The sequence below is a fragment of the Lactuca serriola genome, chromosome 6 (genome assembly GCF_051521515.1).
Source record: "Lactuca serriola cultivar US96UC23 chromosome 6, Lser_US96UC23_V15, whole genome shotgun sequence".
In the NCBI taxonomy this organism is placed as follows: Eukaryota; Viridiplantae; Streptophyta; class Magnoliopsida; order Asterales; family Asteraceae; genus Lactuca; species Lactuca serriola.
In genome coordinates, this window is record NC_136413.1 from 28,237,377 (window position 1) to 28,264,828 (window position 27,452).

Sequence of the window (27,452 nt, forward strand, 5' to 3'; positions counted from 1 at the left end):
GTGATTAGTTGGCTAATTTCTTGATTAAGTAAAGGATCCTCAAATTAGCAAGCAACAAATGATTTTTGTGTTGTTTTTGCTTCACACAATCATAAAAAACATTTTCTCCAACATGGTAGTGAAAGCAATTGACTCCTCTTGGATTTGGTGACTTTTTAGTTCTTAATGCTAGTTGACTTTCACTAATTACATGTTATTTGGAATTAGTGACTTTGACTAAGGAAATTGTTATGAGCTTCTCTAGCCATTTCAACAATTAAGAAAAGTCTAGGCAATCTCAAGCTCCTTGGATTACTATAACCAAATTAAGGATTTAAATCAAACTATTGCACCATTAGATTCTAATGATATGTTCATCAAAAGTCAAAGTGAGGAAACTTTAAGTCAACCATCTCTCCCTTATTGATTTTACATCAAACTCTTATTTTTGTTGAAATTGTCTATTTAAATCGTAGTTAATTTTAGTTTGTTTCAATTATTTCAAAACACCAAAACCCCCCATTTTATTTTTATTGTTATTTTAAAAGTATTTTTACAAAGAGATTTTTCATAGAGTTATAAATTGAACCAATCTCCGTGGATTCGATCGCTTTACCACTATACACTATTTTAGTGTGTAATATTTAGGGTTATTATTTGTGTTGGCATCGACAACCACCAAATTTTTGGCGCCGTTGCCGAGGATTGGTTTATTTTTAATCAATTTGTTTCTCTATGCCTAGATCTCATTATGCAGGTACTCTAGTTTAAAACTAAAAAATTGAAGGAAAAAGTATGGTTCGGGAATGAACACTCCTTGTATTGAAGATAAACTTTCTGAGCTAGCTCAGTTAGTTATGATGATTGAAAATGACCAAAGTGTGCAAACCTCACCTCTTCTTTGTGATTTTTGTGCCCAAAATGGACATCAATCCGACATGTGTCCATATTTACAAGGAGAATGGGAAGAAGTGCAAGAGAAGGGAAGCTACTACTGGTCAAACCAATGGAGTTATGATCAACCTCAACATGATCAATGGTGGGACAACAACCAAGCTTGGGGATACAACCAATACCAAAGCTCATACCAAGCTTGGAGTAACGACCAATACTAACAACCTCCACAGTTCTAACATCCATATCCTACACCTCCTCAACAACCTGAAACGCCAAGCATGTCCTTAGAGGACATTGTGAAGAGCATTGCCACATCTACCCAAAATTTCCATGAAACAACGCAAGCTAGCCTCAAAAGCTTAGAGCAAAAAATAACACAACTTGCTCAAACAATAAGTATATTGGAAGATCAAGACAAGCTACCATCTGAAGAGAGCCCATGTGCCATTCCTTTGAAAGATGAGAAAAGTTTTGATGGCCCAAGAGTGTTATATGGAGAAGAGGAAGAATGCGTAGAAATGGAAGAGGCTATCAAAGAGGAAGAAAAATTTGAGAAAGATGTCAATGAAACTATAGAGGAAGTGTTCGGTGTTAACAAAAGAGAGGTTGAGCCACCCACTACCATTGAGAAACTAACTCCAGTGGTAGATGAACCACAAGAGCCGGTAATGATAAATATGTCGGACCCTTTAAAGGATACATATGTCGAGAATGAAGACGCCCAACCGGTCACCAACTTGACCACCATGTCAAAGATGGAAGAGTTGGTCACCTTACTAAACAAGTACAATAAAGAATATGGTTGGATGCTTTCTATTATCAAAGGTCTAAGTCCGATATTGTTCTCCCATAAAAAGAAAGTCAAATACAAGAAAAGAGTCCCAATGGAGGTGTAGAAACTAAAAAATGTTGACACGGGGCAAATTTTCAATGTTAATGGACATCGGTTGAAACCTTTCTATGAAGGTTTTGATTCAAATGTCCAAGATGTCGTCCATTTGGATGCCCCCAAAGTGTTAAAGTGAAGTTTGGAGGCGTCTCGCCAAAGACGTTAAAGAAGGACATTTTTGGGAAGCATTGTGCTTTCGTCTTTTATAAACGGAATAAAATGATTTCGATTTTTTTTTGTTTTGAAAATGTTCATTTTTGAAAAATTTCAAGCTTTATTCTCACCTTTGGTCCAAACCTTTTATTGTGTTTTTGAAACCGGGACTTCACGGGAATCATTTAGGCCAAAAATCAAGTTTTTTGAAAAATTTCAAATTTTAAGGTGCAGGAAGTCACGCGGCCCGCGTAAGGTCATGTGCGGCTTATGTGCGGCCCATTCCTTGCTCGCGTAAAACAATCACCTCTAGCCCTGTTCAGCTCACGCGACCAGCATGCGGGTTCTACGCGGCCCGCGGGGCTGGTTTCAACACTTAGTATTTTTTGAGCTTCAGTTCACGCGGCCTTTACGCGGCCCGCGTGTTTTAACCCAAAATTCTTCTAAAACTTCTGTGAACTCAAGAGGAAACCAAGAATGTTACATGCGGCCTCTACGCGGCCCGCGCCCCACCCGCGCACCACACAAAAACTCGATTTCCCGAAGATCTACCGGTCGGAATCCCGCGAGACCACCACCATTATTCACCATTTTTCCTCCTCTACAAACCCTTATGCTCTACCCAACCCTCCGATTTAGGTCATTTCCGCCCTTTCCTTAAGCATTGAGGACAATGCTTGTTCATAAGCTTGGGGTGGGGCATTTCCCTTTCTTTTTAATTTTTCATGCATTTTTCTTTAGTTAGGTTGCATAACATATTAGTTTAAGTTAATTTGAATTCATTTTTTATTTTATAAAATTTCAAAAAGATTTTATTTTCTTCTTTTCCACTTTTTATTTTTGCATAACATTGAGCTTAAGGCATTAACATTCTTGCATTTTTGTTGTCTGTTTATTCTCACCTCTCTTGGATGCCATGGAACATGTTCACAGTTATTGTATCATTATTGGTCCAGGATCTTGTTGCTACCTCACCCATCGAACCGGGACCACTAGCTGCAGTTTGGGATTTCATACTTGGGATCAGATGCTGGTAGCTTAAAGGGGTAAGTGATCATGGCCAGGTAGTTTCATGAAAAATTATGCATACAATACTAACAACTGTAGGATATACTATAGCAATGGATGTTCTTAGCCTTGCGGTCATTACCGCTGAGAGGATCACACTTGATCATGTTTGAATTGTTAGGATGAAGCATTGGTGCTTGTCCCCGAGTAGAATCCATATCTGGTCTCTTTACATCACTATATCTTTTTGCGATTTTCTTAGAATTTTAGAGAGTCTTTTAGTCCACATTTGGACATTTTCATTATCTTTGAAAAACCACAAGTTTGAAAAGGAGCTTACATTACATCTTTATGCTCCACACATGGTCATTTTCACACTTAGGCCATTCGGATTATATCATTACCCTTTCGGTTCCACTTACACACCTTTGGGAACCAAATTTTGAGTCAAAGGGTTTTCTTGTTAAAAATTTCGATAGTTAATACATTACCTTCATGTGTTTAAAAAAAATCAAAAATTCAAAAATTCAAAAAAAAAAAAAAAACAAAGCAAAGAGAAGCATGCAAATTTTCAGTTGCAACTATCTTAGATAGGTGGCCGGTTCAATTATTGAACAAATTTCCCAACATCTTGGTCACCCGATGTTTGATATTCATTTGTATAGGTCTGTTTTATTGTATATAGATTGAGTTGTTTTTTTCTCTCTCACAAATTGGTGATGTTAGGGAGACTGTCGAGTCGAATACTACGGAAGGTTTGGGCCAACACTAAGTGAACTGATTCCTACAACGGTGCCCGAGCAATTAAACCTAGTTACACATGAGAGAAACCGGCAGACGTGAGATCAAAGTGTGCACTTAAAGAAGAGCTCCACCCGAGCCCATCCAGTTAATTTCTCCCTGCTACAGATGTTCTTCATTGTATGCATGTTCCATTGAGGCTGCGACTGCTCATCCCTCCTTACTCGCCTAAAGGAATTGTCCTGGTTGTGGTTTATGGTTCCATTGTCATCAGATGAAAAAGTTGTGAGATAGCAGCGAGATCAATTTTGACCATGTTGACTAACGTCGAACATGTTCCATGGTTCTATCCATTCTTTTTATTTCTAGGGTAGTTCGTCCCAAGTTCATTTTAGTCTTGTCTTACTTGAGGACAAGTAAGGTTTAAGCTTGGGGTGATTTGATAGCTTCATTTTATTTACTTCATTTTATAATTTATTTTAGCACATTTCATTCGCATTTTAGTTAATTTCCATGCATATTTTCCCTTTTGTTATTTTTATGACCATTTCGGGGTACTTTCCAGTTTCTTGAGCATTATTGCAGATTTTCTTGGAGACTAGCTGAGCGGGACTCTTGCGAGGCGATTGGGCTTGAAGGGAAATGGGGATTTCGTGCTTGGTGGCTATGGAGGTGATTCATGGAGTGGACTTGTCAATTGCTTGAAGGCTTGGAAGTGTTGAACTTTAAATTTAAAAGGCACGGGAAAATTCTTGAGTGTGCAAGATCGATGTTTAGGAGTTTGCGGAAGTTTTGAGTGATGTGGAAAGACAAATTGGGCTCAAATTGAAGAAATATTGAAGAAAAATGGGCTAGAAGCTGATTGGACTCGAACTGGGCCAATGGATTAGCTGTGGGGGCCCAAGACTTGAAGAAGCCCAAAATACCTGTCAGAGCCCGCGGCCCGCGTGGATTCCTGACAAGGGCAATTTCGGGATTTTGCTAAGAGCTCTATATTGGGAAGGTGGGTGTGCCTCTTTAGCCTGATCTAAAAGGTCCGAGTTTGACTTGTTCTCTCTGGAGTTTGGAGTGCTTTTGAAGGCCAAGAACACCTCAAGAACATTTTGATTTCACCTCTTGATTATTGTAAAATGTTTGGTATAATTTCCTCTAACTTTGTTTCTTTGAGTTTAGCCATGCTTGGCTAAACTAATCTTGGTTGACTTTTTGTTGAATCCTTTGAACTTTTGTTGAATATTGAAGGATCCATGAACTTGTTCTTAAATCTTTATGGAAATGTTTTATGTTTCATCATATTATCACTACTAGTATGTTTTTATTCATGAGTTTAAATGTGTTGTGGTGATTAGTTGGCTAATTTCTTGATTAAGTAAAGGATCCTCAAATTAGCAAGCAACAAATGATTTTTGTGTTGTTTTTGCTTCACACAATCATAAAAACATTTTCTCCAACATGGTAGTGAAAGCAATTGACTCCTCTTGGATTTGGTGACTTTTTAGTTCTTAATGCTAGTTGACTTTCACTAATTACATGTTATTTGGAATTAGTGACTTTGACTAAGGAAATTATTATGAGCTTCTCTATCCATTTCAACAATTAAGAAAAGTCTAGGTAATCTCAAGCTCCTTGGGTTACTAAAACCAAATTAAGGATTTAAATCAAAGTATTGCACCATCGGATTCTAATGATATGTTCATCAAAAGTCAAAGTGAGGAAACTTTAAGTCAGCCATCTCTCCCTTATTGATTTTACATCAAACTCTTATTTTTGTTGAAATTGTCTATTTAAATCATAGTTAATTTTAGTTTGTTTCAATTATTTCAAAACACCAAAACCCCCCATTTTATTTTTATTGTTATTTTACAAGTATTTTTACAACGAGATTTTTCATAGAGTTATAAATTGAACCAATCTCCGTGGATTCGATCGCTTTACCACTATACACTATTTTAGTGTGTAATATTTAGGGTTATTATTTGTGTTGGCCTCGACAACCACCATCTACTTTTCAAAAGAATTTCGAGGCGAAATTCCCTCTAACGGGGGGATGATGTCACAACTAAAAAATTTGGTGCCTTGTAACTACAACACTTATGTCAACTATGAATCAAAAACATGAAAGCATGCATGATGCTTACTCTATGACAACATAATTTCAATCAAACACCTCATACAAGCATTGCAAGTAGTCAACAAGCAATTGGAAACCCTAGAAGTTCTTGTTTTAGTCCATTTGGGACTAGGAACTTCCTTATTGGGCCCAATGGACCAATAAGCTTCCAATTTGACTATCTTGGGCTTAGAACTCTTAAATGGGCTCTAATTGGACCCACTTCCATTTATTTCAATATTTTGGGCCATATTGGGCCTAGAATGAAATAAATTATTTAAAAGAACCATATTGGGCCATAATTAACCTAATTTAGCCCTAATAGGTCATAAAAAAAACACATTTATATCTATTTGGACCAAACATCACTTAACATAACCATGAAAAAGGCTTAAGCATACAAGGCCCAATTCTTTTCTTTTTCCCTCTCCAAATCTCGGCCCAAGCCCAACCCAAAGAATGATGAGTTGACTTGTGAGATTGCTACCTCATTTATACATCACATACCTCCATGCATGGACCAACATGCATCTAAGCTAGTCATCTCAACTCTCTCTCTCTCTTCTTCTTCTTCTTGATTCTCGGCCGAGAGCTCCCAAACATACACACTTCATCCAATTTTTATTAAACAAACTCTCTCAAAGAACATCCTCACCTTTCTTCATCAAATTTTCAAGAATCAAGAGCTTTTCAAAGAGACTTTCCACAAAAATCATCATCCAAGGTAAGTTTATATTTAGATTTATGATCTAGACTCTTAGTTTATCAAACATCTCATCTTAACTCAAGTAAATTCATGATCTAACTCCCTAGAATCATCTAAGTTCGAAAACTTCCTCAAAAGGGTGCTAGGGCCGAAATCTTCTCTCAAAACTTCATCAAAACCAAATCCACACCACAAGGTGAGTTTCATACCCCTTATTTTCGGTTTTTATGAGTTTTTATGGGGGATAATACAAGTAAATGTGTAGATCCATGTGTAAATGTATGCTATGTGTGATTTGATGCATGTATGTGTGTGATATCTTGTGTTGTGATGAATATGTTATTCAACAAGTGTGTAAAACCGAGATCTAAAACATAGGAAAGGAAATAAACCTAACCTAAATCATTTTACACTAATCAAGTCAAGAAAAATAGTAATTTGGTTAGGATGAACATATTTGGACATAAAACCCATTTTTGGGCTTAAATTGTCAAAAATACAAAACTAAGGGCCCAAACCGACAAATTATAATTTCTGGAGGTTCAAAAGGGTCCAAACAGTTTCTATAACAATTTTACTGAACATCAACATTTTTGAGGGGCTTAAAATGTAAAATTTGAATTTAATGGGCTAAATTTGGGCTTTTCGGCCCAATGAGCCCAAATTGCGAGATTTCTAAGATGGAGGGTCTGAAAAGGAAGTTTTCTGTAAAACAGGGGGGTTAAAGTGTATTAAAACCATTTCAAAGGTCAAAAATGTTTTTCAAATTCAAAAAGGATCAAAAATGTAAAAATTTTCTATTTTGGGCCAAAATTGACAAAGTTGCGAAATTGAGGGTTCTAACCGAGAAACTTCATTTTGGAAGGACTTAAGCTGTTTACAAAACAAATTTGGGCTAAAAACGTCTTCCCAACATGTTATGATACTAAAGTGTCAAAAAAATGGTTTAAGGACTAAAATGGAAAATTCTTTATATAAAGGACTAAAAGTGTTAACTTTATAAAAGAAGGGTTGTAAAAAGATAAAAATCTTACTTTCAAACAAACAAATCCCCTAAGACAAAATACGAGATTCACGACTACCGGCGAAACGTAATAACGAATACACATTCAACAACCAATATCATTACCAAACGAATTGATTCGGTCTCGAATCAAAAACAAAACAAAAGTCAATAAACCATAGTACTTCAATAAACACGCGATAACTACGAGGAGTCAATATTCAATCTTTGGGCTTGAAAGTTTCAAATCGTGCTTGTTGGGCCTTGCTAGCCAAATAGCATGATCTTTGGGCCCGAAGGGGACTCGCTTACATGTTAATGAGCCTTCTATGACCTAATTCCATGTAAAAGGACTTTCAATAGCTCTATCGTGTTGTTGGGCCCCAAGGGCTCATTAGTACTGCTAGCGAAGTCGAGAAGTCAAATGCGAGTCGGGCCAAGTGCCTTTCGCATTCTCGATAGCCTTGAATGACTTATGGAAATAAATGAGGGTTCTTACCCTCCTTTCTCCTCGGTTGTGGGGCTATGAGAAACCGAGTAAGCAGATTCGTGACGTTAAACAAGAGAAGTCATGGTGGTTGGATTATGTGAGTAGTATGGACGACGCCTCAAGGATCGTTCATAATTTGTAGTTATAAACTAGTCATTTTCAATAATGCGTGATTGTAACAACTCACAACCCTTAATTAATCCAATGTCACCTAGGTAATCACAAACAATCGTCGTATCAGTATGACAATAAACAAGTCATGTAATTTACGCATTGGGAAAACATCGGGTTTTCCCGGGGAGTTCAACATTTTAACCTATGTGATGTATACAAAGTTCAACAATTATTCATGTTTTCAAAATCGACAAGCATATTTTTGGATCTTCACACTTTTTTTACAAATACTCTTTTCAGAAAATATCGGATTTTCTGGGTTTGCAATCTTCACAAAAATCATTTTTTTTTCCATAACATTACTTATGAACTCACCAACATTTAATATGTTGACCGTTTTCAAAATAACTTGTATTCTCAGGTAACAGGTAAACAGACGAATATGTATCAAGTTATATCATGGTGTTTTGCTTAGATTAATGATCAAACGGTTTATGTTATGGAATTGTAATGTTTAAAAACAATGTACTGAATGTAATCAATATCAGCTGTAATATTTCAATGTATGGTGACAAATGATGTTATGATTCATGTATAATCATTGTGATGGTATTCAATTAAGTCACAAGAGCCATCGGACGTTTCCGCCGTCTGGTTTGGGGGTGTGACAGAACTGCTTTTAAGAACATTGTTACACCGCAATGTAACGTCCGGTCTTTTATACATTGAAATACTATGTGGTCCCAACTTTTTCCATTTCATTTACAAATAGATTTAAAAAAAAACATTCATTCAAATATTACAATTGATACAATTAAACCATAGTAAAACTGCAAGGTTGCTTACGACACAGAAGCTATGCTCGGTTTCTACCCATTAACCTTCTATTATTAGTCACATTACAACTCTCTAAGCTAATACATGGAATACATGGCATTAATACATACGTAAAACAATCATTACCTTGTGAGCTACATGTGTTTAGACACACACACAACCCCGACCGAGTACATGGGCGAAATGGGCTTAGGCCCAAGGCAGCAAATTTTAGAGGGCATCATTTTAATCCAATAAGTGATACTATCTATAGTTGGCCCAAATAATTTAGTCCATATGGAGGTTACTGATTTCCGAGAGTATTTGTCGACGTATTACAAATACATCGAATAGTTGGAGGCAAAGCACAATCGACGCGAAGAATTAATAATTAAAGCTATGAACACCTTGAGAGATGTAATCGACCCCTAGAAAAACTCACTCCGTAGAAGATCGAGGAGTCGACTGCTTCTCTAAATCGATGAATCCTGATTTCCAAATTTGACTTCTATTTATTCTATTCTCTTGATTCCAGATTTGGCGATTTGTATGAATTGGAGTTCGAACCGAGATCGTTAATCTCGTATTTCTTATTTCTATTTTTTATTACAATTTTGATTCAGTTTGGAGTTTGATTGTTCAAAGCAGACATTTATTTGTTGGGTAAATGGCACAAAAAACACTCTTTTTACACCGAAATTCGATTTTGACACCGTGTTTTTTTTTGTCAATTTTGATACTGTGTTTTCCAATTTGTTACAATTCTGACCACTTGATCGGTCGCATGCTGACGTGACATGATGACGTGTCAGTTTTGATGACGTGACATGATGACATGTCAAAAATGATTTTTTTTTCTCACAAAAAACACTAAGTTTTCATTTTTTTCAATTTTGACACTAAGTTTAATTTTTTCTTTCAACTTTGACACTATGTTTTTTTTGTTCCAAATCGAACATCATTTTTTCCAATTTTGTTCAATGTTGACAATTTTCTATTTGAAACCGTATAAATATTTTTTTAATACATTTAAACCGTATAAATATGTTTTTTTTTCATTTAAAAACCATAGTTTTGTATAAATACATTTTTTTTACATTCAAACCATATTTTTATGTATAAATATGTATTAGTTATAAAAATTGTATTTTATACTAAATATGCAACTTTAAAATGTGTTTGGAGGTTTGGAGGCGTGTAGTTGATCAAAACTCGGATATCAAGTTTGCAACTCATCAAATGTTTACATCTTATTAGAAGCTTATGGTTAGTTTGATTCTCATAATATAACTAATGCTTTGAATGTAAGAAAAAAAACACCTTGTATTTAAATAAAAATGTGATTTTTTAAACGAAAAAAATATGTTTATACGGTTTAAAATGTAATAAAAAAATATATTTATACAGTTTCAAATGGAAAATAGACAAAATTGAACAAAATTTGATAAATGATGTTCGATTGGAACAAAAAAACATAGTGTCAAAATTGAAATAAAAAATTAAACTTAGTGTCAAAATCGAAAAAAAGTGAAAACTTAGTGTGTTTTGTGGGAAAAAAATCAATTTTGACACGTCAGCATATCATGTCGGCATGTCACGTCATCAAAACTGACACGTCATCATGCAACCTGGTTAACCGGTCAAGTGGTTAGAATTGTAACAAATTGGAAAACACAGTGTCAAAATTGACACAAAAAAAACACGGTGTCAAAATCAAATTTTTGTGTAAAAAGAGTGTTTTTTGTGCCATTTACCCTTATTTATTCTATTATCCTATTTCTAATTCTCTATTTTATCACCGTTCTCATATTTTTGTTTTGATTTCAAAAGTCAAGAGTTTAGCTATTACAGTTCCGATTTCTAATTCCTTGAATCTGTGCTGAATTTTGATAGTTCATAGTTTCGATTATCCTATTTGAGTTCAAAATCAGGAGTTAAACGAGGCATGATTTTGTGGTTTGTTTCATGTATAATTTTGTGGTTTTATGTATAAATTTCTAGAGTTATTTTCTGAAATTTTATGTTTTATTTCTATGATTTTTTTGTTGTTCTGAACTTTTGATCAGTTTTAATATCCGGAGGCAACAGCCAGGAAAAGTAGATTACTTCTTATTTTTTATTCTATGACTATTTGCTGAGGGTATTCCTTTTTGCTCAACTTTTTTAACATTCATCTCTAAAGAGTTATCTAATTACCCGAACTTCGGTTTTTTGCAAAAAAAAAAAAAAAAAAATCCACAATCTTCCATTTGTCATTTGTAAATATCAATTTTTAGTTGTATTATAATTTCAATTTTGTGTCGCATAGTAATTCCTAATTGGTTTTTACTTTCTTTTTGGTTAACTGATTTTAGTATTGCTAATTTTGTTTTTACTTTTCAATATCTACGTTATTTATTTTTTAAAAGTCACTCTTAAGTATAGTGTTTATGGTTTATTTGTAAAGAAGAATTATAGTATTTGAACAATGGAGTTTGCAATGTTGTATATGACTGCTTTTATACAAGGTTTTGTTGATTGTGTTTGTTTTTGTAGCATGAAATAAGTGTTTCAAACTAAATGTCATATCTATGATGCACAAACATTTAAAAGAGATAGAAGGGTTTGGCAATTTTTAGTATTAAAAGTTATTTTTAGCGAGTGTCAAATATGATAGAAAATATGATAGAGTAGTTAATATTTTTGTTTCAAAAATGCGATAAGACATGGATTTAAGTGAAATTTGTATATGTTAATTTGTGTAAATATGCTTCTTTTAAATAAAAGGATGTGTTATATTGTTGCTTTTTAAATTAATTTTTCTCGTAAAGGTTTAAATTTGAACAACGCCATAAAAATGGGACATTATTATAATTTTTTGCCCAGGGCATTAAATACCATTGGACCGGCCCTGTACACACACATACACCTGTCACACTGTTTCTCTTTGTCTTCATGTCTATTTTATTTCCATTTTGGATTTTCTTTGGTCAATCTTATCACTGTAGCATCAAACACGCGGTGCATGCTCCACCTAAACTAAACACTTTAAAGATAATCCTTCTCTATAACAATATGCCTTTTCTTCTTCAAGGCCATGCGCCATCTAGCGACGCTAATGATCTCATGCACCTACTAGTACACTTACTGACCCTCAAGTCATACTAAAAACCCTTTTCCCAAATTCTTTTCAGAAGACATCATCATGTCATCCTTTTACAAGATAGTAAGATCTATTATCACTTTCTAGGCTTCAATTTCTTATTCACTTTTCAATGGAACAACTACCATTGTCTAGTTACTAACACTTAACAATGTGATAGTAACATCTATTCAACATTTCACTATCCTTAGACAGGGAACATACTCATATAACATTTACATGAAATACTCTTGTTTAATAATAACTTATGCCAACCCTGGACATATAATCCAAAGACAATTTTCTCATTTTCCTTAGGAATATACGCCCTCGCCATTATCCACATACTAGGACACACATCACGTTGAATGCATCATTATGTCATAATGACTATGATATACATTTCCTTTTTACTCGTAATATATTCTTACGAGTAGAGCCATTTCATATGTCACTTTGCAAAATGAAATTTTGTTCCATTTACAATAGCAACCTTGCTATAACTTATAGGACCTACTAATATCACCAGTAATAGCCCTAAGCACTCTGGGTTCTTTCATTTGCCTCACAGTTTAAGCCTAGGTACGGACATCCCAACCTAATTCTGTTACACTATGGCTCTGATACCAACTTGTAACACCCAATCTTTTATACATTGAAATACTATGATTTATAAACCAATTTATGTCAACGGGCTCCATTTATAAATTATGGTCCCAACTTTTTCCATTTTATTTACAAATAGATATGTAAAAAAAACAAACAATATTTTGGTTATTACAATCGATACAAATAAACCATAGTAAATTTGCAAGGTTTCTTACGTCACAAAAGCTATGCACGGTTTCTACCCATTACCTCTCTACTATAAGTCACATTACAGCTCATGAAGTTGTATTTGGATACTTGGAATACATGGAATTTAAAATATACGTAAGACAATCATGGTCTCGCGAGCTACATTGGTTTGGACACATATATATTATCAAAATCATTTGATAAAACTTTCATTGACATGCATTTATAAACATAATGCAAAGCATTATATGCACATCCTCACTCAATGCAACTACAACTACCACAGTACAACCCCGTGAATAAGCCCCAAACGGGCTAGTCACATAAAGCGACAACTCTAGTCACATAAAGTGACAACTACGACAACCGAAATGAGGCCCCATGAATAAACTACAACAATCGATAAAAACCCCCCATTAAATAGCTACCACAACCAATAAATGACGTCGTTAATTAACTACGGAAACTGATAAACAGTCGTGTGACTGGTTCCTATGCGAACCCCTAGGTCTAGCCGACAACATTTCAAGACTATGAAATTTGCTCATATGATGCATGATCGTAACTATTCCTATATTGATTCAATCATACCTGAGTGATTAATACCATGCTCATGCACATTCAATATTAGCATTTCATAGTAACACAATCAAACATATTATAACTGTAAATACAATTCTTTCATCGTTTCCAATAATATGTATAATAAATCATAGCTAGCAAACCATTACTCATAAAGAGCCATTTATTCAAAAACAATTTCCTTTAAAAGCCTTTAACTTACTCTTTAGATAAAGAGTCCATTTACTTGCTAGCTAGGATTTATTACCTTTTCAACAATGAACATTTCCAATTCATTTTCAAGTTTTTCATAGAAAACTTTTACTAATATGTCATGTACCTCAAACGGAAAAAAATCCACATGTAGTCACCTGAATAGTTAATGAAGACTAACTTCCGTTCTAGCGTCTATCCTCGCGCTATATCTTAACTCAATCACTGGTCGAACCTATTTGGACAAAACATCAAGATCCTCAAAACTTGTCCAAATACAGTAGGAGCTTATTTATCATATTCATTACAATGACCTTTGTCTGATCATTAACACCAATGGATAACCATTTGTTACCAAATCACTAATCAAAAACTATTATCAAACAGCTTGACTCCATAAGCCTATAGTCCAAACTTATAGTCGGACATTCCTAGTTATACACTAGGGTTTACAACCCTCGTTATCCAATTGAGAGTTCCACCACGAAAATTCTTTATCTATTTCTATATTAGTCAGCTCATAATAACACCATGTTATGAGTTCACATAATATTTTAGGTTTGTTAACCTATCACAGCTCAATATATTTATGTAAATAAAATTACCAATTAACAATCGAGAGGATACCTTAGCCCAACGGCAGTCGTATTCCTGTTAAACGACACTCCACCTTCGTCTCTAAGTCGCAATCGTCCCTCATCAACTCTAATCTCAATCTCATGTATACTGACGTTAAAATGTCATTTCAAAAGCTATACGACGTTACATAGCAACTCATAGTACTCGTCGACAAACCGCACAACGAATGATGGAAGAGGGATATTTATAGGCTGGGAGACATGACGTGCCTCCCTTGGAACGCATCGTGCCTATGTCATGCATCGTCCGAAGACGCCACATGTTACTCTCTTTCGAAACGTGTTTTCGTGACCCAGCCAGCTAGGCGTGCCACGCCTTTAAAAGGACCGCTCCACGTCTTCTGGCTTTTCTCCTTACTTTTTAGAATGACAACGTACTTTGCGAACAACCATAACTTTCTCATATGTATTCTGTTTTTGATAAACTTTATATCTACAGAATAGTCTCAAGTGAACTAAAACTTCCTTTACTAATCATTCATTAAAATTTTATACATTTTCTGATGTAATGCCTTAAGTATACAAACTTATATATTACATTAACGGCATCATTGTTTCACTTCTTATGTTCACTCTTAGTCAAATCTATACGAAGTACATACTGTGACACATATTATGAGATTTTTGGGTCGTTACAATTCGAATAATCCACTGAATCTTTGATCTTGCAAAGGAATACCTGGTGAGTACATGAGCAACGTACGGTTAAATAGAAGAATTGATTGATAGAAGTTTTGGTGAAGTAAACAAGAGATTATCAACAAGGATTTTGTATATAATGCCCACAAACAAACTCTCTTGTAATAGTCCCATTCTATTTATTAGGATTCGAAGATGAATAAGCTTGTAATAGTCTTCTTGTATACAAGCTGCCATTTTATAAGTTTGAACATTCTAACTCAATACCATATTATGAAAACTTGTTGATGTTGATTTCTTGAAAAATGTACACAAATTGTGTCTCTGTCTCATGTTGTAGTTGACATATTTGTTAGCCATTTGTCCTGGTCACATTTTGAGTCTAGAAGCCTTTGATCAAATTATCATTTGTATTTTATTTGATGTATTAAAGTCTTTTGGAGTTTCTTAACACAATTTGCTACATTGAGTTCAAGTATGCCTAATTAAGGATGACATGTCAAGAAATCTAATTTCAACTGCATGTATTACAAAAATCGTGATTTCGGTTTAAGCTCATATCATAAGAAGTTGAGATTTTATACAATTTTATCAAATTGGTTGAAAATTAGTTTATATATATATATATATATATATATATATATATATATATATATATATATATATATATATATATATATATATATTGTATGTGACTCAGTCATATATAGCATAATATATTAAATCTATAACATAAAAATGTATGATCTACAAAGATTTTGATATCTTTAAAGCTGGAAATACCTGAAAAATAATATATTATTTTGTGTGAAATCTTAGGTAGTATAAGACCTTTGAGATTATATCGTTACAAAAGTATTAACCAAGTGTATAAAACATTCAACAAAAACCATGTACGAATTTTATTACAATAAATACAAATATTAAGTTATTAACACGTATATAATTACGTAAGAAAATAGATTCAACAAATTACATTATAAATACTTGAACTAATAATTTAAAGATTATAACAGAACATAACCATTTAAGATTCCGTTATCTTCCCCATCCAAGCTGGTGGCAACATCCCCGTTTGCTCATGAACTGTGTTAAACAACGGCGGCAACATTTTGTAAACGCCGGCGACCTCCTTCATCGCACCACCATCACCACCCTCTCCACCACCATTTGCGCCGGTCCAGATACTAATCTTCGGCTGCAAACCCTTAACAGCCTCGGCGTTAATCTTGGCGATCTCTTGATACATTCCACCATTAATCATCAAGTAATCCCTTAAAGCTCCATAGTTGCCTCCCATGGCACCCAAAAGTGTGCGTATGTAAGTACCTTGAGCTTGAGCAAGAGCAACAAGTCCCTCCGCCTCCTTCTGTTTTGCATATAATTCACCGTCGGCGACTTGTTGACGAGTGTAGAATGTGGCCTCCGCTATCGCCTTTTGAGCCTCTGCTTCTTTTTCTTTCTCGTAGAGAATTGCTTCTGCGGCCTTTTGCTTTCTGTAAAGCTCCCAATTCGCTTCTTGTACCTTTGTTTACATCGATTATTCAAATAGAAGTTTAAATTCATGCTTTATAGAGGATTGATTGAAAATTTGAGTTACGTTTGATATAAATTATTTACCTTGGTTTCATACTCAACGCTAGCTTTGCTCAAGAACTCAGCCTTGAGTTTCTCCGTCTGAGTCAACGCGTTCATGATCTCAACCTCCTTCTGCAGCTCAGCCGCCCGCAGCGCCACCGCCTTAGTCGCCTCCACCTCCGCCACCTGTGAATCCTTTGCCCATTTCGCCTTCTTCATTGCCAACTCTGCGTTCGCTTCAGCCACTTCAGCTTCCCTCTCATTTTCGAATACTTTCACCTCTGTTCTTACCTTGATCTCCTCTTTCTTTCCTTGTCCTTGTCTCTGAGTAGCTATGATCTTCGTCTCCGCATCTATCTTCGCTGCGTTCTGCAGCGTTTGCCCTTCACGAAGCTTGGATCCTATTTCACCCTGAATTCAATCAACCAATCAATCGTTAATCACAAACTCGGTATTCACGATTCAAAAGTTTAAATTAATTTGTGATAATCACACCTTCATTTTGGCTTCAGCAACATCGACCCTGGCTTGATTTGCAGCTTCCATTTGCGTTTTCTGCCCTAAATAAGAGAAATACTCATGTCCAGGAACGTCAACCAATTGCTTGACATTAGCATTATAGATCCACAATCCGAACTGATTCAACTCCAACTGAACCTTCTCGAACACCTCCTGCTTAAAATCCTTCGTCCCTTTGAAAATCTCTTCCATGGTCATGGAAGCAGCAAGAACACGAGTCTCCCCTTCGATGATCCCCTTCACGAGCTCATTCACATGGTGCGAAAGCTTGTCGTGAGGAGAGATAAGCTTGGCGTATTTGTGGAGACTGTCGTCGTCGTCGGAACGTGGACCGATAGTGAATACGGCGGGGAGAATGAAAGGGAGTTTCTCGGCGCTCATGGCCTGGACTTCGAAGGTGTAGTTGACCGGAGAAATGTCGAAGACGGAGTAGGATTGGCCGGGAAGTACCCATGCTTTCTTTGCGATTTTGATGTCTTCGATCCCGAATCCGGTGATCACCAGATACTCTGAAGCACTTGCTACTCTATACATGGCCGGAGATATTGACTGGACGCCGGTGAATTTTGTATGAAGCTTAAACTTGATGCAACGGATAGATTATATAGGACATTGGAAAAAATGACGATAATGACCAAGTTGTTGATTTTGTGAGAAAATATATTTTGTAATATATTTATTTTATATTTAAAGTATTTTTCTAGCTGAAAAAAATACATTTCAAACTCAATATTTCGAATTTCTTTATTGCAGACATATTGGAAAAAAAATTCGAAATTCAAAAAATTTAAAGAATTCATGAAACCATTGTTTTTTTATTACAATCTAAAAAAATTGAACATAACAAATAAAAAATAAGATATGTTTCATAAAATATGACATTCTAAAGCAAAATACATATTATATATTTAATTGAGTGAAAATGACCATTTTAGAGTAAATTGTCATTTTCAGCAATCTTGAAAAAACCGTAATTATTTTTGTTTTTTTTTATTTTGGCATTTTTAGTGATCATATTTGTAAGTTTTTCTTGTATATTAAATTGCATGAGAGTAGTACCTTGCTGATAGAGGGTTGTACTCCTAGCCCTTGGGGATGTGAATTTCGTTGTGATTTCGCTTGTCATTATCTATTATTTTCTTAGAAAAAAGCATATACCGTGACGATTTTATGATAACTCAATCAAGTATGTTATTTGAGGTTGACTTCCATCATGAGAGTGTGGAGATGATAATAGACTAATACTGAAGGTATTTACATGCATTTTCTTTGAAATTGTTTGAACAATTTACTATATTTATGTATATGTTGAACATTGCTATGTAACATTTAATAAATAATAAGTGTATTTATTTTGTATATTGACTTCTTATTTTAAGTCGTTCGGGTGGTCTAATACTTTAACCATCTATCTAGCGTCCTACCCAACATAAGAGGTACCGAAAGATGGGCAAAGTGACGTCCAATTTTTTTAAGGGCTAATTTTTTTATTATGTTATATATATATATATATATAAAAGGGCCGGCCTTACATTGTTTGAAAGTAAGCAAGGGCTTAGGGCCCCAATTTTAAAGGACCCCACTTAACCCAAATGTCGATTAATTAAGGGATTATCGATTCTGGATTCTCCATTCACGTAGACACGCACGGTCGCACATCACAATTTTGATTTTAAGTAAGCATCGGCTCTACCAATGCACTGTTCTTCTACTCGTCTTTTTCTTCATAACTCTAAAGTCTGATCGATTCTTGAATCTGGATTGTTCAAAAATCAAAAAATCAATTCTTGAATCTTGATTGTTCAAAAATCGATTCTTGTCTCAAAAAGGCTGTCAAGTGTGAAGAAACAGTATGTTCTTCCTCTGATTCTCTATTTCTCTATAACTGATAACCAATAACTCCATTGATGATTCTTCTTTCTCGATTAGACTATCTATTAGGGTTAGACTTATTCTTTTTAATATTCACTATGTCAAGTTGGATTTTGAAATTTGGTTTGGACTTTGGATATTGGAATCAGGTTTGGACATTGAATATTGGAACGATTTTGGTTAATTGGCTGGAACTAATTTTAGTTGCCAAGTTGCAATTTCATATTTCCATTTCAGTTTTCTCAAGGAGTTAAGGTCAAGGATGTAAAGACTCAAGACTGTCAAGAACCCACTTTGTCAGGCAGTAAAAGCAGCTATTTCCAATCTAGGTATTTTCAATCTATAATCCATTACTGATTTACTTCCTGTTTACTTTTTATTGCCTTTGTGATATAGTCTGAGTTGTATGCAAAGAGAAAGGAATTCCCTTTGGTCCTGATGTCTGTCATGAGTATGTCATGGATTATCCTTCATTATCTTTGATAATATGTAGTTTGTAGTTTGTTGTATAATTATTTGTTTGAACACTTTTAGTTAATGCTATATTTAGTTATCTTTTCTAAGTTCTAACAACATGTTTATCATATGGGAGGGTTTATAACATTCGGTATAGTAAAGACCAAAGGGCCACAAATTTTTTGTTTGCTTAGAGCCACCAAACTCGTTGAGCCGCTCCTGATATATATATATATATATATATATATATATATATATATATATATATATATATATATATATATATATATATATAACTTATAAAAACAATAAATGTCATTTTTCTAGTTCGTCCAAAATATTTAAGGATATTTAAATCCTTAAAACCGGCCCTTACATCGAACCCCGGTTAAGAGTGTGTACAATTTGAGTTTGGAAGGTATCAATTATGAGATAGCCGGAAAATGGTATGCAATGTATTACACATTGTCATAGTATTACGTCCAAAGGGTGAACCCGATCCTTGCAAAATAAAGAGTTGCAATAGACATTTGAAAATCCATTTTTTTTAAATAAATAGTTAGGTAATATGGATGTCTATCATTTTTGGATTGATTGATAACATGTGGTATAGATGTGTATTATAATAACCTTTAACAGTGACAACTATATATTGTTACACAGGTACATTTGTTCGTACGACATGTTATTTTACAATAAACAATTTTTTGTCATAGTTATAATGAGGTCGTTTTTGTTTTTAGAAGTATTTTGGAGGGATTTTGAATTTCATTAAGGATTTCGATGGATTTTAAATGTGTCGTGTGTTTGGATGGTAAAGTTTGGAAGATAATTAAAATTTATTCTTTTTAAAATCTTGCCTAGTTCGTAGACTATTTCTATTTGAGATGTATTTAAGATAAATGACAATCGACAAAATATGTTACTTTCATATTTTGTTAATATAAGCGAATAAATATTGATTTACTTATTTACATTTACATATTCCTTCACGGATCAAAAATCAAGAAGACATTATGTTTCGTTTTACATACAAACAGAAGAAAAAAAAATGTTATATCTACATGTTTTTATAAAATGTTTTATATGAATATGGCAACCATTCGTAAAATGCCTTTGGAAAAAGTCATGATTGGCTTATATTATTGGAAAGGAACTAAGTAAGGAATGTTTTGATATTTACAAGAAATAATTAAGATACGGAGTATTTTACCTTTCAGACTATTTTGGTTATAGTTTATTATAAGATGAATTAGATTATGATCCGTGTTAAACGCGGGGAACACATAAATAAAATGCAAATTTATATAGATATTATAAAATAATTATAAAAAAAGTAGAGTTATTGAAATGTATAAAAATTACACTAAAATATGTAAATATATATAGCGTTGAAGGACCTCTTTATAGACAACATTTTTTATTTTATTAGTTCAATAACTTTGTTTGTCACATATAAGTACCTTCAAACATTTTTTACTTGTGACACGGAAAACAACTATATATAGCAAACCATGCGTGAAAATGGGTAGTATAATCCAACATTTAACAATGTACTTTCAAAATACATTGTTATTTTATGGCTATATTGCGAAATATAACTGTTTATTTTAAAAAATAGCAACTTATTTATGTTCCTTCAAAATGAACCACATAAAACCCCCCACAATATCAAATATAAAGAAACTATAACCAATAAATCTGCAACGAAGCTAATCATCTCTCTCCACTTCATCTCTAATATCAGACCTTTTTTTTCTTAATCTGAGTTATTGTCACTATCATCGACAATGTTAAGATTCATTGATGACTTCTTTTTTATTTTAGGGATAATATGACAGAAATCAGTTATCAGGTCCATCATTTATGTTTATATCTTCGTTTTTTTTGTTGATTTTGATATGCATTCTTCGGTTTACCACCATTTTTTTTCAGGCTTCTTTTTTATGAAATAACATTTTTTTTGTGAAATTCTTTCTACGGTTTTGAGTATGTGCAAGTATGTTGATTTTTTTTGAAGTAAAGAAAGTAGGGTTTTTGTTAGATGTTGGTTCCTAGGTTTGGTTCTTATTTTTTGTGATTTCTCATAATCCATTGCATTTTATTTTCCATCTTTATCTACAATCTTTATGTATAGAACACTTTATCCATATAGTCATTCACTATAGAGTTTAATGAAGGAAAAAAGAAACACCCTTTTAGTTTTATTTACTTTGCAAATTATCGAGCCTCCATTTAAAGCTTACAACATAATGAAAATAACAAAAAACCCTTATGAGGTAAATGCTAATTACGATTCTACCCCTTTTCCTTTTGTACCAATTATCTCACTTCTAAACATCTACTTTTGTGTTTCAGCATATTATTGATAGCATGAAAGATCCAAGCATTGTTTCATTTTGGTTAATCACAATGCCTCAAATTATGGGAGGATTTAAATATGGTGATGAGGTCAAACATAAAATATGGTGGTAATACAAGGTTCTTCTATTTCTTATTTATTTATTTACTTATTTTTTAATTCAACTTTATTACGAAATTAAATAGTTTCTATTATTGATATTAGTGTTTCTTATTTAGAAAAATATGTGATATGATCAACTTCGTAATGCTATAGCAATGAGAAAACTTGGATGAGCAGGAAGTGAGATAAATTTATAATTTATTAACTTCAATGAAAAATTAATTAATTACAATTTTGTTATTGAATTTGAAATACAACAGGGATTATATCAATAGATCCTGAAAGTGCAATAAATGATCCAGTGGTAGTAAAGAACATTCCTTACTATAAAGCAAAGAGCAAATTAAGGGCAGAAGTGATGAAGCTCAATCTACCACCATGACCTCAAAACGGGGAGGGGGGATCAGTATAAACAAAAGTTTTTTTCATTTATTTTTAGTGATTTACATATTTGGTCCCTGTGTTTAGTTGATTTTTTAGGTTTTGTTTTCATGTTTATTTATTTTGAAGTTTTCCAGAGGGACTCGGCGAGTCTATAGCCCGACTCGTCGAGTAGAGACGGGATTTCGAGCACGTGTAAGTCGGCGACTCGACGAGTCCATATTCGGGACTCGTCGAGTCCGCCTATCTGGAAGAAACCCTAAATCCCCGGGTTTGCTCACTATTTAAGCAATGATATGTGCCCCAAACTCGCCTCCTTCATCCTCAGAGAGTCTGTGAGCAACCCTAAACCATTCCTTGTTTGATTAAAGTGTTTTGTGTGGATTCTTGAAGGTTTGAAGAAGAAAAAGAAGAAAGGGCCAAAAAGAAGAGGTGTAGAGCAAAGATCCAAGGTCTAAATCAGAGTTCATTGAGGTATTTCTCGGAATCATTCTGTTTTGTGCTTAAAACCTCCATTGGAACACCTCTAAGGCTAGTTTAATGTATTTTCCAAGCTTTGTAGTTGTATGGATGCCTTGATGGGTCGAGATATCCCTAGATCTGTTCATTTAGGAGTTGTAGAGCCTTGATCTATTGCCTTTTTGAAGTTGCTTTGCATGAGAACCCTAGATCTAGCCTTTATTATGCTTTTTGAGCCTTTTAATCTTCATGGATGCTTATGGGCACATAAAGATAGAATCTTTACGTGTTAATTGAGCCTAAGGAGCCCAGATCTACAAGTTATATGCGCTGGATTCAAGCAGAATCGAGTTTATAGTAACTGCATGCATGCGACTCGGCGAGTCATTCTTCGGACTCAGCGAGTCGAGCCGCGAGTCCCCGATTTTTCCCCTTTTTGAGTGATTCTGAGTGGGGACCAGTGAGTAGTGGAATGGACTCAGTGAGCCGGGGTCAGACTCAGTAATGGAGGGACTCGACGAGTTGTTCATACAACTCGGCGAGTCCAAGGCAATCTTCTTAGTTCAAGAACAACTCGTCGAGTTGTTCATACAACTCGGCGAGTCGGATGCAGATAGCCTGAGTTCTAGAATCGAAAGGAAACTCGTCGAGTTGATGCCATACTCGACGAGTAGCAGCGAACAGGGTTGAGAAGTGAGAGTAGGGACTCGGCGAGTTGGCGGCCCAACTCGGCGAGTCAGGTCAACTGTAAGTTGACTTTGACCGGGAGAGTTGACTTTGGCCTGGGGTAAAAGAGTCATTTCACCCCAATACAGTTATTAGTATTTGATTGAGTGTGTTTGTGGAATTGTAGCCGGGGAGACACCGGAGCAGCAGCAGATAGCTTCCAGAGCCATACACTCAGCAGCCAGTTCACGAGGTGAGTTCCTTTCTAGTAGGAACGGGTCTAAGGCCACAATGCCGGCCCGTTCAATTAGTAATAGTTTCCGAGCCTCGGTCTGATGCAGTAGTTAGTATGTTTGACGCCTTCGTGGCTCAGACAGGTTTGCGTGTTATGTGTTCCGGGTTATGGCCCGATGCAGTATGCAATATGTGTTGTTATGTTAGTTGATATGTTTATGCTATGCTATGTTCAGTAGTTCCGGACTTCTGTCCGATGCAGTCAGTTCCGGACTTCGGTCCGATGCAGTTAGTTCCGGATTTCGGTCCGATGCAGGAGGCAAGGCCTCAGTAGTTCCGGACTTCGGTCCGATGCAGAGGGCAAGGCCCTGGTTAGTTCCAGACTTCGGTCCGATGCAGTTTCTGGACTTCGGTCCGATGCAGTGGGCAAGGCTCAGTAATTGTTATATGTTTGTATGGTATGTGGTAATTTGGGGGAGCTCACTAAGCTTCGTGCTTACAGTTTCAGTTTTGGTTTCAGGTACTTCCGCAAGTAAAGGGAAGAGCTCAGGATGATGACATCGCACACACCACAGCTTCAGTTTTTGTCCTGGGAGATTGTTTTGATACTTAGTTTGATTTGATACAGTTGTATCACGACATTTTTTTTATGGTTTGAGATATTTGACGTATGGTTTTATGATATGACGTTCAACATATGATTTTTATTATTAAAACAAAAAAAAAAATTTGAGATGTATTTTTGGATGTTACAAATCTCATTTAAACTTAAAATAGAAGATATCATGCTTGAAAGTGTATTGGTTCATAAAAATATCCGAAACTTTTGAAATTTGAAATTAATAGTTTCCGAGATTTCAACATATAATGTATTTGGAAAACAATTTTGAATGGAAATAGAGCCTAAATTTAAGGTTTACATTAAAAATGAACCAATTTTGTAGTTGTAAGTTTGGAAAGAATTCAAGTATCATTTTCATTCAATTCCTACATTTAATATCCTAATATAACGGATTGACTTCTTGTTTGATCAAGGTGACGTAAGCAAATTGATCTAAGGGTGTAAAACCTATAAAAAAAACACAATCAACGTTCCAGATTATTTTAGATGATGTCATAAGGTTTCTCTTTTAATAATATTTAGAGATTTGTTTTCTATGTGAGAATTATGACATAATGTTTGTGTAAATCGATTATTAAAAATGTTTGAAATATATATAAAAGTCAATATGATGAAAATTAGCAGGTAATCAATTGAAATATCATTTAAACTTAAAATAGAAGATATCATGCTTGATAGTGTATTGGTTCATAAAAATATCCAAAACTTTTGAAATTTAAAATTAATAGTTTCCGAGATTTCAACATATAATATAATTTGGAATGGAAATAGAGCCTAAATTTAAATTTTACATTAATAAGGAACCAATTTTGTAGTTGTAAGTTTGGAAAGAAATCAAGTATGATTTTCATTCAATTCCTACATTTAATTTCTTAATATAACGGGTTGACTTCTTGTTTGATCAAGGTGACGTAAGCAAATTGATATAAGGGTGTAAAACCTATAAAGAAAACACAATCAACGGTCCAGATTGTTTTAGATGATGTCATAAGGTTTCTCTTTTAATAATATTCAGAGATAACAATGATAACTTATATCCAAGAAAGATAACTAATTTTAAGTTTGTAGATATTTAGTCATTAGACTTATTTTTGTATTCAATATACCATTAAATTTATTGAAGTTGTTTAAAAAGTACCAATATGACCGGTAATAGTTGAAGTTGTTTAAAAAGTACCAATATGACCGGTAATAGTTGGTTTTGCCGGTTCCCGACGTCTTTTCCTACCAAACATGAACTTTCTGCTCATTTTTTAATATTTAGCCAACTTTGAATTTCCTGAGTAGCTACAACTTGCAATTCAGTTTCAATAAGTCGGGAGATGAAAGTACATACACGAACAAAGATGTCATGAACAAGCATTCAAAGGCGTTCAACAAACTCTAGATTTTAGAGTCGATTTGTCGGTTCAAAGCGGATTTTCAGGTTCAAACTTGAACTGAAACTTAAAGTCTGATTTCATAGTTGATTTGTAGGTTCAAACTTGAGCCGTTATGCATCATATTTTAAAGTTGATTCCAAATTCCACGTTCTAGATATCATGTTTTTCGTCGGTTCTTCATTGGTTTAGGTTTTCAGACTCAAACCCGAACTTGAAATATGATGCAAATTGATTATATGGTTCTTTAAACCCAAAGTCGAAATCCAATACAAATATAGTTCATGGAAACGATCAAAAATCGTTCTTGTTCTAGGTTAAAGAACGATTTCGTATTTCTGGAAAACCCTCAAATGATTATGGAAAAGCGATTTTGATTTCAGGAACACGTTAATCACATTCTCTCGGTTTCAAGGGTTTTATTTGTGGTTTTCAAGAACATGATTTCATATTCAATGTTTCTTTTTCGCAAATTATGGAACAAGATCATCGGGAAATTCAAAGTTTGTTAGAGAAGATGACAAAAAATGATCCAGTGGTAGTAAAGAACATTCCTTACTATAAAGCAAAGAGCAAATTAAGGGCAGAAGTTATGAAGAACATTCCTTACTATAAAGCAAAGAGCAAATTAAGGGCAGAAGTGATGAAGCTCAATCTACCACCATGACCTCAAAACGGGGGGGGGGGGGGGGGGGGGGGGGATCAGTATAAACAAAAGTTTTTTTCATTTATTTTTAGTGATTTACATATTTGGTCCATGTATTTAGTTGGGTTTTTTTGGTTTTGGTCCCTAAAAGAATCAGGTTGTAGTTTTTGGACCTTGTTTCACTGTTTCATAAAACTTTTATGATTGCCTAAGTTAACAGCCTAACTATTTTTTTAAATCATCATTTTGCCTTTGAACCAAAACTAAAAAACATATAGCATAAAAACAAAATTTATATTTTTCTTTTTTTTTTTCTTTTTTTCACTTAAGTTTAGAGTAGATTACATTTTTGGTCCTTAAGTATACCTGATTTTATTTTAGAAGGTTCTGAGGGGCGTTTTTGGTATTTCAGGGTCGAATGCTGACTCTAGTTGAGTGCACACTTCTATTATACCGTGCATTCAGTATAAACAAAAGTTTTTTTCATTTATTTTTAGTGATTTACATATTTGGTCCCTGTGTTTAGTTGATTTTTTTGGTTTTGGTTCCTACAAGAATCAGGTTGTAGTTTTTGGACCTTGTTTCACTGTTTCATAAAACTTTTGTGATTGCCTAAGTTAACAGTCTAACTATTAGTTTTTTTTTAAATCACCATTTTGCCTTTGAACCAAAACTAAAAAACATATAGCATAACAACAAAATTTATATTTTTCTTTTTTTTTTTTCTTTTTTTTTTTACTTAAGTTTAGAGTAGATTACATTTTTGGTCCTTGAGTATACCTGATTTTTTTTCAGAAGGTTCTGAGGGCTGTTTTTGGTATTTCAGGGTCAAATGCTGACTCTAGTTTAGTGCACACTTCTATTATACCGTGCATTCGTACCTGCCCATGTATGGTACCGATTCTTTTTGAAAAAAGAATACGGGAGCCTATTTTCATCTTTCACTACATGCTTATATTTAACTTTAAAGCTCACATCAATTGTTGAGAAGGTATATTTCTTATTCTTATTCTGTTACTACCGGAGACATAAAAAAAACTTTCTAATGAGGGCGTTCATGTCTTTTGTACAACCCATCTGTAATATTATGTCATGTCATCTCTTGTCTTGTTTATTGATTTTTTACAAAGGTATACACACACATGTAACATCATAATTTCATTATATATAACATCCAATTTTAACATTGAGTTTACTGTTATCGAAAATAGGATCATAGTTACCGATTAAAAAGATGGAACCAAGAACCGAACACAACATCAAAAAAAAATTTCAAAAACAACATTATACATCCAAATTA

At 34.2% G+C, this 27,452-nt stretch overlaps 1 protein-coding gene across 1 annotated transcript; it reads right to left on the reverse strand.

Moving 5' to 3' along the window:
- Positions 1-15,754: 15,754 nt before the first annotated feature.
- Positions 15,755-17,554, reverse strand: LOC145057114 (flotillin-like protein 4). The gene is made up of 3 exons (XM_079004891.1): positions 16,950-17,554; positions 16,497-16,865; positions 15,755-16,401 (listed from the first exon to the last, which is right to left on the reverse strand). The coding sequence occupies exons 1-3, from the start codon at positions 17,505-17,507 to the stop codon at positions 15,904-15,906; spliced, it is 1,425 nt and encodes a 474-aa protein (XP_078861017.1). The 5' UTR covers positions 17,508-17,554; the 3' UTR covers positions 15,755-15,903.
- Between the last annotated feature and the right edge of the window lie 9,898 nt (positions 17,555-27,452).